This window comes from Anabas testudineus, chromosome 24 (genome assembly GCF_900324465.2).
Source record: "Anabas testudineus chromosome 24, fAnaTes1.2, whole genome shotgun sequence".
NCBI lineage: Eukaryota > Metazoa > Chordata > Actinopteri > Anabantiformes > Anabantidae > Anabas > Anabas testudineus.
In genome coordinates, this window is record NC_046632.1 from 2,864,362 (window position 1) to 2,877,614 (window position 13,253).

General features: G+C 40.0%; 1 protein-coding gene across 2 annotated transcripts in view; it reads right to left on the bottom strand.

Moving 5' to 3' along the window:
- Positions 1-442: 442 nt before the first annotated feature.
- Positions 443-13,253, bottom strand: part of cnih3 (cornichon family AMPA receptor auxiliary protein 3) — a 51,122-nt gene continuing 38,311 nt past the window's right edge. For both annotated transcript variants that reach the window (XM_026341609.1, XM_026341608.1), the window contains 2 exons: positions 7,013-7,156; positions 443-594 (listed from right to left, as the gene is read on the bottom strand). In XM_026341609.1, the coding sequence (XP_026197394.1) occupies positions 567-594; positions 7,013-7,156 (172 nt within the window). In that variant the 3' untranslated portion in view covers positions 443-566. The remainder of the gene's footprint in view (positions 595-7,012; positions 7,157-13,253) is intronic.

Here is a 13,253-nt window from a genome sequence, read left to right on the forward strand (position 1 = left end):
TGTGACCCATCCATCCATGCATCCACTCGTCCATTATTCCCTGGTTTCTGACTCACCGGAGAAGCTACAGAGTGGCGAGACACTGACGAGGAATGATTGAGGGTCGGTGAGCGGCGCTGGGCTGGACAGTCCTTCACCGTGCCGTGCCTGAGACAAACTGTGCAAACGTTACTGTGCTCTTCGTCCTCTGGGCTACCAGCACTGTACAGTGAGTACGGTAGCGCTCCAGGAGAGGCTGTGGATGCGTTTATGTGTGTGTGTGTGTGTGCACGTGTGTGGTCCAAACGTGGCCAGGCAGTGATTAACTTGGGTCTCGCTATGACCTGTGTAACTGTAAACAGCAGATTTAGTCTTCACTCTTTATATACAGTCAATATAACACGTATCCTTTCCTTCGGAGGGTGAAGCAGAACATGAGCTTCAACCCCATCGATCCCCCATAGAAAAAAAAAAAAAAACACTTCTAAATTTCCGGTCTTTCAGTTCTAGACTCACACTACGCCAGTGTGGTGTATCATTTCCACAGTCGCTTCTATTTCTCTGCATTTGCTGATAAAAATCAGTTGTTATGAGGTAACCAAGGAGTAGATCATACTGAAACACAAGAAGAAGAAACAGGAAAAGGGACGTGAGACGAGGCAGAAGGTGACAAAGCAAAAATGACACTTCACGTTCAAACGTTTGATTGATCCATAGTTAGTTCTCCTGCTGATTCATCTCAATCCTGCTATCTCCACTGGCTGCAGATTAAACGGGGAGTCTGTCTGTTTGGTTACTTGAAAGGCGAGACCTTAGAGGAGGACTTATCTGGGTTTTTGACAGCACACGTTTGATGTGATCTCCCTCTTGAAGCTTCTTTGTCATCATCTGCTTTTTTCAGGCTTTAGCTGTGTTCACATGTCCCATTGGTTTTTTCTAAAGGCCAAATGTTTATTCCATGAAGGCGGCCAGCTACTGTACCTGCTGCTCTGTCAGTAATCCTGCTTCGCATTGGGTCCACGTTAAATTGTGCGACAAATACAGCAGCCTCAGAGTCGGAAAGGTGGCAGGTACCTGGTTTATGATAAGAACTGTCTGTAGAATCTATCTTCTAAAATCAGGATTTTGATTGAGACTAATATTTTAACTAATATTCCAAACACGCCACCAATAACACATTACTAGAACAGCCACTGAAGGCGAGTGTCCCCAAGCTGAGAAAGGTTAAGAGCTGAAAACATAAGAAAGCTTCGGCTTTTGGGAAAAACTAATGATTTATCAGTTTCTTCACTCAGATAGGACATAAAAAAGGGTTCATTATTAGTATAAGTGACTAATAAAAATATAAATAGGATACAGTGGCAGCAGATGTCAATCACAGGTACAAGTAAGTTAACATAAGCATAAGCACCTTTAGGATTCTCTTTTCGCTTCGAGCTGAGGTACAGTACGGTCTTTATTATTATCACTTAGATGAACCCTTGCAGGTCGGGGGTGCAAGATGTGCATTTAAAACCAGAATAACTAGAATGTATAATATAAGGTTTAATACATATTTAATAGGATTTTAACCATGAACCCAACAACAATCCTTCCTGGCATGTTTGTCCCTTTTTATTTGCCTATACATGAGTGCAGCTCTGGAGAAGTTGCCACTGGAACGCAAAATAAAAAGCAGAAGCTGATGAGCATCATGTAATGCAATGAACATGTGTAAAAGAAGCTGCGAAACAAACATTGCTGCAAAGTGATTTGACTGGAGTAAAACGTGTTTTTGGTTCATCACAACACTGGTGAGCATCGCAGAGTGGTCAACATAGCATGTGATCATCTGTCCATTCTCTGTTATGTTCTCCTGAAAATGAAAAGGCACAATAGAGGATTGCATGGAACAACAGCAAAAAAATCACAGACTGAGGATTCGACACGTATCTCGCTGAGCTGTGACTTGACAAGTACAGATCAGCACCTCGCTGACAGTAACTAATGACTCCAAACATTTGTATTCATCCCAGAGGCTTCTGAGGGCACCTAACGCCTCTGTTTAATCTCTGCTGGTGAGAAGGCGGTAAGTTCACTGGGTTGACTCACAGACACAGCGAAAGAGAAAGAGAGTAAGACAAAACCATAGGAGAGCATATATTTGAGGAAACGAGGAACAGAACAGCTTTTGGCATCAGGTGACTTCATTTTTGAGTGGAACGGTTTTAAAGTCAATTAAAGTAAATCAAACATGACATATGGTTGTCAATGCTTTGTTGGTTTCTTCTTTTTTCATATGTTTTCCCAGGCTTTAACTGCAGCCTCCTAAAATGCAAGCTTAATTTGGTTATTGAAATTGCATGTATTTGCTATGCCCAATAATAAGTCTTTCCTTTTTAACAATAAAAAGAGTTTTAACAGGTAAAGGTCACGACTAAAACCAAGAGCTATTTGACCAGGAATGGTTTTATACATCTGTCCAAGTCCAATTAAGTCGGAACAATAGAACAAATGTGGATTATTTCTGAGCTTGTCATATGACACCGTATAGCACAGGAATGTGTGTTAACGAGCTAGCATCCAATTACTACCAGTTATTAGAGTGCATGCTACCATGCATGTTATGTGTGAGCTGGATCACATCCAGACAGACACACTAACCTGCTCTGTAATCTTCTAATACCACTCTGTGTCCACAGCATCCGCCGCACGCTCTCAGGTTGGTTATTATTGTATTATTTACATAAAGCCAACAAAGCCTCCTGCTTTGCATGTTGTCATGCCGTTCAATGGCTAATGTTATAAAATCAAATCCTACACGCTTATGTTTGGTAACAAAAAAAACCTGCTTAGCTTTAGCTACAAGCTACAGCCACCAGATCCTGTTTAATTACCACAAGCATAACCATCAATGATAAACACCTTTTTTCATGTAGTATGAATCATCATCTGGTGACTTCATGACTTCCCAGGTTTACTGTGTGTGTGTGTGTGTGTGTGTGTGTGTGTGTGTGTGTGTGTGTGTGTGTGTGTAAGAGCAAATAGAAAAGCCAGGTTTCATTCCAGGAGAACAACAAGTGGAATAAATAAATGTTATATAGAAAACAATTGCATGGGGAATATTTTTGTCACCATAGTGTATCACATTCCACACAGCATCCCTGTGACGGAAACAACAGCTTCAGGAGGAGAAAGGGAAGACAGAGGATGGAGGTCAGAGGTCAAATAAAACAGCACAGATTGAAAGAATGATCTGATACTGGTTGTTAATTCTTGATATGTTTACTGAAATATTATATTGGCCTCTCAAAAAATCAGCAAGGTACTTGTCTCCTCAATGCCCTCTGAGCCTCTGACTCCCTCCTCCTGCTGTATTAGACAAAAATCAAGAGTTATAGAATAGTTCCAGTGCGACATCTGCACCAGATCAGCTCCAGTGAGAAACCAAAATGAATTGAAAACGCGCTGTCACCCAGGTGTGGAGGTGAGCACTCGAATGGAGAGCGTGTGCTCAGCTGCGTGTCTGTGACAGCATGCACAATTTCATTATGTGCATACGTGGGATTTTGTGCCTGTGTGTGTGTGTGTGTGTTTGTGCTAGTAAGATTTATTGTGACTGTGAGAAGGGTCTTTAGGTTACAGATGGTGAGTGTGAGGGGTAGCTCTGGAGTGTGTTTGGATTCAGGGGAGGCCAAGGTAAGAAAACACAAACAAGCCCCACGGAGCAGAACTCAGGCTGCTTCACTTCCAATTCAACCACTTGTATACAGTATATTTATCAAAACAACATTTTATATTTACTGTTACAGAAGTTCTCAGAAATATGAAATATTTTATACAGAAATACTTTAGAAATGTGTTCCAAAGCGTGGACAGGTGCTGACAAAGGTTTTCTGTAGATTAGTTTTGTAGCTCTGTGAATTTATTCTATTCTCATGCTATCACTAGTTTGATTCCCAATAAATTGCACAATAAAACTTTACACTACAGTAGTATTACTACGACTAAATTGTTGTTTGATGGCTGAACATAGATGATGGAGCTACATCGTGTTCAAGGATACTTGGACATGTGGTCAGGAGGTCGCAGGAACTGAGCATGGAATTGAAAGTTTCCAACCAATAAATATTCTAGTCCTTACAGCAGAACTGCAGAAGCCTTCCACATGAATCACAATGAATTCAATCACACTCAACCTGGTTCAGATACTCTACCATCCCATAGTGGTGTCAGCAGTACCATGTCATACTGTTCTATAACTGGCTGGTCACTTTGTGGAGGAGACACTCCCCGTGAACATGAACACTTACAGAGAGAATGGTTATTTTCGATGTGTCAAAGGAAAACTGTACAACCTACAGTAAAGTCTTGATTCTAGTTATTTTTTATCAACTGTAGTTCTAAACATCACAGCGTTGTTAATATAGTATATGTGTATTAACCACAGTGAAGAACACATTCAGTTGAATTAGAAGTGAATGAGCCATCACCCTGCTTTTTAGAGAAGTACCTCACTTCTTCTTCTGCTGCTGCTGCTGCCGTCAGTGGTCTCAACAGATCAATCCAACATGAGCTAAAAAAGGATGAGATGTGGTGAGATGGAGAAGCAAGATGGTTTAAATGAACGCTCCGAAGATGAACACTCCGCTTATAGATATAGACACCCGGTGTCCATGACAGGGTAAGAATGCCATCTCCAGGACATAGTCCTCAAAAAATAAAATACAGAGAACCCATGAAATAATAATTGTTGAATGACTGTAGGGCCTCATTTAATCTTGTCTGGTACATAACCACTTTAAAGCTAAATGAATGTGTGGAAGTTGAAGACATCTGATATGCAAAACAAACAAAAGCGTGTCAATTATACATGTATACATGTTATAGTTCATGGGCTGAAACCCAGAATATTCCTTTCAAGTCATCCTGAAAGGTTGTTGAGCCTGCATCTGCTCGTCGATGTGGGCGCTGGTATGACAATGAATGGAATGTGAGCATAAATCAATAGCCACTTTTTTTCTTTTTCTGCTACTATCTCATGCCAGGAGGGAGCAAACTAAAGTCCTAATATGCTGGAGAGTGGCACACGGTTAGAAAAATCCTGACACTCTCATACCATAGTGAGCATTCCTCATGTAACTTGTAGTTTAAAGAATGTTTTGTCTGTCAGTAGATAATTGAATTAACTTTATCTGTTTGATGATTATTAAAAAATGCATCCAGAAAAATGTCTAGTAAAAATGCAAAAATGAACAAAAAGCAAGAGCTCATCTCTCTGGTAAATGCACTGTAAAGGTTAACAGTACAAGTTGTTGTATCAAAACCAAACAAATATACCAAATATATGTTGCTTTACAATCTTATGTTTCTATACAACTAAACTGTAATCACATACTTGTTTTCATGAAAAACATAATCACATAAATAACATTTTCAACTAGCATGACTATATGTTTAAATTAGGGTTTACATTTTATTCTGAGGCTCCATTGATACAAGATTATACAATTTTCATGAAGAAATGACATGAAGTTCTATTACTGCCCCCCTTCTCCCTCCTAACGCTGTTGTTGTTAATTTGGTTGTCTGGACCACCTTTACCTTTACTGGTTCCAGATGTTGTCTCAATAAACTGTAGCAGACTGTTGTCAAATGACAACAAATATATTGGTTTTCAACAAACTTAACTTTCCTAATAAAAAGAAAACACTTTCTGTGAGAAGACACCACCTGAGAGTGTGGGCCGGATGGGAAACTTGGCTGGAGGCATACTATTAACTACGTGGTAAGATATGTGACATGGTGCCTAAACAAAACCAAAGTTAATCTGGCCAGTTTCTTTACAAGTTTTCTCACAACTACATGTTTTCCCCTAATAAATGTGTTTACAGTTTAGTTGCATGGGAAATTAAGGAGACAAAATTATGATCATTGCTCATGATGTTGCTTTTCTATCTGTGTGGTATTGCTTTGATAAACATTCAGTATTAATAGCACCAGATTTGCCTACAAGGATGGTGTCTTACAGCACCTGTTAAATGTTTGATCTCAGCATTATCACACAAATCTAAGAACAACTCCATGTTAAAGTTGCAATCCTTTCTGAGTTGTCAAGGAATCGGTCATCAAAAATCTTAAACTGAGATTAAAGCCGAAACCCATATAGCCACAGCAGGCATATACAATATGGCATATTAATAAATGAAGGCAAACTCAGCCTTTATGGTCAAGTAAATTTATCAAACACTGGGGTGGCCATATGCAAATTCCTTTCAGGATATGCTATTCAACGTCTGTAATACCCTTGAATAAAAGGTTAAAAAAATATAAGGATTGTACCTTTAAGTGTTTCCATTGATAAGACCTATTAGAGGGATATTTCCAGGTTCCACACACTGCAGCACCCACATGACACATGGAACAAGAATCCAGTGTGATTATTAACAGCATTGTTAGACATGGACAGGAACACGGGAGCATTATTATCACACAACATCAGAATATCTAGCAAAAACACAGGTAAGAATGAGGTTAAAAGCAATTTCATTCACACTTTAAATACTTGCTTTGAAAGAATTACCTATATAAGCATAAAAACACAGAATAATGGACATGTTAACCAATGCATAGGTGTTCTCCACTCTACTTGCAGTGCTTGTCAGTGAAGTAAAGAATCAACTTCTCTTAACATTGCATGAATTAGCAGTAGTACCTCGACAAGTAGACATGACCAAACCTACAGAATTAAATAAGTTGCATGCGATTGCCAGAGAAATTGGTACTTTATTCAATGATTTGCACGTTTTCATCAGCACTGGAAAATCAAACCATGTTAAATGACCATATAGTAGAAATAGATTTGGAATCAAATGTGAAAATTTCAAAATAAAGTGTTAATTTTCACATCTTGTTTCATATTTTCACCGTTTCCCTACAAAAACAACGTTTTTTTTGAGGAGCTTCTGTTCAGTTTCATAGTTTTTTCAACCAACTATTGTAATCAGATTAATGTAATCCAATTGTCTTCCCACACTGTCTGTTGCATGCTTACCAGTAGAGATAGTAGAAGAAGGAGAGGACAAAGAACGACAGCTTGCACCAGGCCTCTTTCAGGCAGAACTTTAGTGTGTCGCCATTCATCACGGATGCCGGGTCGTAGAGCAGCTCCTTAGTGTCCGTTGGGGAATGGAAGTACCTACCACAAAAGGCAAAGACCACACGGCGGGTAGTTGACCCGTTCCAGACCCCAGGGCGGCGGGGGAAGGAAAGAGGGAGGAAAGGATGGGAGGAGATGGGGAAGAAGATGTTATGGAAAGAGATGATGTGATGAATTGTGGGCAGGCGCCATCATGCAGTAGACGTGGGTGAAATACTGGAGTGGCTGATAGTTGTGATAACGGACCGTTTGCTAAATCCTTTTCATTGCTTATTTTCTCATGCGATTTGAAAGAAGGTTTGAATCTTGCTTGAACAATAACTAATATGCAGTATGGGATTACCATACAGTATGAGAGTGTGAGTCCCAGTAGTGTAGCATACTGAAACACTTTATAGTGCTGGTCAGCTGGAAAACAATTTGTATTAGAGCAGCCTGATGACTGGTCTAGTACCATATATCATACAATGGAGCACTTGGCAGGTGTAGCAACACCAAATGCTAAAGTAAAGCAGTCAATTGGCGTAACACCCCAATAAGGAGCAGCTGGTTTGACTTGTCTTGTATCATTAAATATTTGATCATTGGATTGATTGATTAAATATATTTCACCCAGGTTTGTTACGCTGTTCTAAAGGTATCAGCACTGGTTTCTGAATCCACTCACTATGCTTTTTGCATAACCAATATATGGAAACACAAACAGCTCTCTCTCTTAAAACAGGACAACATGCAAAACATGTTGCTGATTTATATACAGTACAATGAGTACTCCAAAGAAACAAAGTCACTGCAAAGGAGAATGAATTCCACCTGCTGTCTAATGCTTTGTGAGAGAGAGCTGAATATGACCACAGTAGCTTATTTATAGGTTGAAATTTCCCTGTGCTGAGCCCCAGTGCTGATACACATGAGCGGGATTCTGGAACAATGGGTTACTACACATACTAATGCAACAGACCAGTTGCATTAAGATGATTAGCTTCTGGTTACTTTTTTCCGTGATGAAGCCCAATATTCAAACTGTGCGTTTTTTAATATTTGTTTTCTGTTTATCATTTGTAGGATGTCCAACCATGAAGCTATCATCATGATGCATGTAGCCTGTTCTGTCAGTGCAGGCTAACAATGGGTTATGCACGTTTAAACGGTGCGTTCATTCATGTACATTGGTTGTTCTTGTTGGATAATTACAATGTACATTCACAAATTCTAACTCTTGTTTTGTGTTATGACACATGCATGTCTGGAGTATTCAATAATGCATCTGGATGTTCTAAGTGTGACAGAGGGGGTTCATACGAGCGACTCAGGCAATTCCTATTTAAGGAAAACATGCATGTGCAAATGACTGGTGGTCAAAAGGAGGTTTGCAAATGGTACACAATCAGCAAAATACAATTAGCTTCATAAGAACAAAACAATATCTGTGCGCTGAACAAAACTAAACAAGAGCAGCTTCTTGCGTTTTGTCAGTGACGCTCAATGTGGACTCTTTGAGAGAATGTGAAGCAAAACACAGACACACCTACACACTTGTAAAAGATTCAGATGGCAACCAAAGCATTTTAAGACACCGCAGCACTACACAGTCAGCCTTTCTCACACCCCCACATTCACATATTGCACAAGTTCTTAGGCCGGCAAACATCTTTTTTTAATAAACAATGAAATGTCCCCCGTGAGTGGAGTAATCAGTTACATCGGCACACAAGTGGAGGTTCTCTACTAAAGCCAGGCACCCAGTCTGTTTGCATGTTGCTCTTTTAACAAAGAGTCTGTCTGATGGTAAACAGAGACATCAGGGTGCGCCTGTGCACCAACGTGACAGCTGATACAGAACACAGAGGGCCAAAACAATTACTTACTTAGAGGTCATATTATGCTTATTTTGGCCTTTATATCTTATTCTGGGATTTCACTACAACAATATTATATCATTTATCAAGTTAGAAAAGTGCAAATCCACTTTATACGGTGTCTTTTTACAACAGCTTCTCCTGCCCTAAAACTAAAAAGGCTCATTTGAGCTCTCTCTTTTCTGTTCCACTCTGCACTACGCCCAGCTGGAAGCCAGGCTGTGAACAGCAACGGTCTTTCACCACCAGCTTTACAACAGCAGAACGGCTGATGCAAGTGCTGCTGCCCAGTGCTAAGCACTGCTGTGGGGCCATGAGCAGAGCATCTGGTTCTGGTTCAGGTGTTCATGTGAGGGTTGGTATTTGTCTGAGAGGGTGATGCAGCAGAGCATATACTGTACACGTTGACTCCTACATCTAAGGTTCTATTCCCTTATCTACTGTACCATATTTAGAAGACCGTGTCCACTGTTAGTGTTGGTGTGTGTTTGTCAAAGTAAAAGGAAAAGGACTCTGTGTCCCTGTCCAACTCTAACCAGTCTCTCCAAGCCAAGTCAACATGCTGCCAGCAAGGGTCTGACTAGTGCCGTGTAGGCTGACGGACACTCGGCCTGACGCCGGCCGACGGCCGATCGTCAGCCGATCGTCAGCTTAATGTGTCACAGTAACTAGCTTTGCTGGTAGTTTGTGGTGCTGAAAATCAAAATGAACATGTATAAGTGGAACCAAGTCCCTTTTATTCTGGACCAGGAGTTTCCAAAGTCTGACAATTCTCTAGTGTTCAGAGGAAGTTCAACTCTCCTAAAAACAGAGTTGAACTCCCATCTAAGCAACAACATTTTAACAGTGATTATAAAAATGTTATTAAAAAACATTTTGTGTTGTTGTGTTTAGTGTCTGTTTTGTATGTCAGGGCATCATTACTTCATCATCATCATCATCGCTGTGTACACCATCAGCAACTAACAACCAATGACAAGTTGGAGTGCACTCGTACATGTAGTTCAGCTGCTTCTCTCATCTCATCATCACCTTCACAGCATTTCTCCAGATACAGACTCTATGACTTGCATCAACAACCAGTACACTACTAGAAGTAGGCCTAATTGTTTCTCATGAAGTTTCTAAACACGTTTACTGATTATAGATGTAGTGCATCATTCATTTAAGAAATGTGTTGCACAGGAACATAATCCATCCAGTGATTACATTTTGTTCAAATCATATTTGTAATTTCTGTTTAGTTGCGTAGGAACATCATTTTTTGGAGACATGGTTGCTCAGGCAACCTCTAGAGCTCTAAAGCACATAGTTTTCAGATGTTTTATGTACATTTAAATGTGGTGGCTGTCAGAGGTATCCTCATGATATGTGAGTCATGCTGGCACTAACTATCTGTTTGACGTCTCTTTGTACAGATGTTTACTGTTTTATGACAAGAGGGACTGCAATTAAGCGAGGAAAAGTGCAACTAACTTGCTATTGTTCTTAGAACACTAGCATGAACCTGACCTTTAAATCTCACACTGCATACAGTGTCTGCACACAGTCCCTCTGTGCAACTCTGCCTCCCCTCTTTCCCATGTGTCCCTTGGGAGGCACACTTCACAGTTTGAAACCTCTAGTTTACATGAAAAAAAAAAGAAAAGTGGTACACTGGAGTAAAACCTGCGCTCTGTATTCAGAATAAGCATATTTCCTGATATACACCTCAATGTTTTTAATTGGCATGTTTGCCATGATTCACACTGGATATTATATACCACAGGCTGGTTTGCATCCCAGCTCAGAAGAGTCCAAATTAAGGTTCACAAACTTACTCCAGTGAAAAAGTTCCAATGAAAAAGACTTTTCAGATGCGCCAGGCCATTATTTCTTATAAAAACAAACGTCAAATGTAATTTTTCTGTGCTTTAAGTAGAAAAGTCAAGTGCAGCATTCACACCCACCTACACACCAAGCCATATCTAGCATGTTGCTGTGATCGTACTTCAGTGCCCCCCTTCCTCCTTGTCCCACTCTCCTCTGAATCACCTTGTCAATATCTTTCTCCCGTCATTCAACCCCCTCCCTGCCTCCTGCTACTCCTTCGCCTCCATTGTCCACCCTCCTCCATCTCTGTCTTTCCTGTCTCTTCTTTTCCTTGTCTTCTCATCTCTCAGCTGTGCAGGAAGCAGCATCTGTAGCCAGTGGGCATCTGGCACAGTCTCCAATTAATGAGACGCCAAGATGTTTTTCTCTCTTTGACTCTGTGCTCCTCTCAGTCTGCACACTTCAACCAGCTGAGCACACGAACTTAAACCAGCAGTCTACGTCCAAAGAACAACCAGGGGGAAGAACAAGCAGCACAAGATAAAAACAGACAAAGAGAAGCAGAAGAACTCTGAAGATCACTAACTTGTGACCCATTTTTGAGATGCTGCTTTTTTCTGGGCTCGGGAAGCTGATACACAACAATTAACCACACATTTCCTTCAGAACACTCTTGGCGACTGTTCTCAAAATGTAATGCTACACATCTGCAAAATGCAGTCAAACATATGAATAGTGAGGATGGTGCATCGGCACTAGTTGGACCCCTGTTGGTGGTTTTTCATCTGTTTCAGGGTTAGGGTTAGATTGGCTGTTCAGCTCAGCAAGTCACTGCACTAGAAGAAAGTGATAAAGAAAAACAAGTCAGGCGGCCCACACGGAAGGCTTTTCTCATTTTTTATCATCATCTCTGAAGAACTGCACTATCACGTCCTCCACTTTTCCTAAACCAAGAGGGTTAAGTTCACTTCTGTCTAAGTTCCTGTAGGGGAAATCCACAACACTTCCTCCTTGCCTTTTCACTGATAACTGAAAGGTTACTTACAAAGGAAGAAAAAATAAGCTTAAGTAAAAAAAAAATTACAAAGTGTATGTAACCTAAACCTGTTATCTTATTTCTCTGTGCCTCAGAGCTCTATTGTTGTCCAGCTATTAAAAACACATCAGTGAGACACACTGTTATACTGGCTGACGTGTTCCTTCATTACCATGAACACACGCTGCACTGTTATTTATTTGACTTGACACTACATGCACAATTCTACCGCAGTAACTATTCATTAGTGCATCAAATGGATGTCCAAACAGTCCAAACAACTGCGGATTGTGTTACGTTTGTGTAACATTTGGCAAAAACTATAGTGCCCAAGCTATTCTAGGAAATAGTTTAGCATGTCCACTATCATTCTTAGTGTAGCATTGGAAGGATATCAAATTCTTATAACCTTTTTTGACCAACATGACATTGGTGCTCATGTTGGTTTAGAGCAAACTTTCTAAGAATAGTTTTGCTTTTCCACACCTTTATGTCAATGTTTCGCCTGAATGGACGCCAGCTCTCACAGCAAAGGTAATGCCAAGCACAACAAAAAATACAATGTGTAAACTGTACAAACATTTGCACTTTACTTTGTGAACGTACAATGTCATCCAAACACAACTGGTCACATTTGCTCTGCTCGTTGTGACTGCCTAGTGGGTTTTCCATATAATTCTGTATGCAGTTATATTCTAACTAGCCCTTAGTGAGCTACATACCATCAATTTAATTGGTATCAACAACACTTCAACAAACATATTAAGTGATTAAATTTTTATCTGTACTTTTACAACTTTACTAAACTAGGTGTTGCCACTCTAGAACCAATTTTCTTGCTTCAAACTTAATTACTCCCTTGGAAACAACCCTTTAACTGGCTTGGTGGAAAAAGTCTGTCAGTGACTGAGAGTCGTGCACTTTGTATGCCCATCATCCACACCAACGCGGCTGTCTTATTTAAATTTTGTTGCTGTTGCTGCTTCAAAGCATATGTTTTCTCAGAACAATATCAGTGATTATGTTTCCATTTAAACATCATCATAGTTGCAATTTAATTGCACAGAAACAGAATGTGGAGGATTTGTCTCCACGAGGTATGCAAGACTAATCTTAACTAAGCCAAAAAAATAGCCACTGATGATAATCTAATGCTCTTCTGTACACGTGTATTGTTATGAAACAGCAATGTGTGTTGATTTCTCTGAACATAGTGATTTCACTCCCCTGCTTTTTCTACCCTACAGTTTAACTTTGGCACATTTTTTTCTCAATTTCCTACAATGGTAAGGCTGGTGGTTTTAAGCTATTGACAATCAAACACAATAAAATAAGGAAAAAGTTGGAGACTGCATTGTGCATGAAATAATACACACTTATTTACAGCAGCACTATGGAATGTATGTGAAACTCTAAATGATTAAGCTAC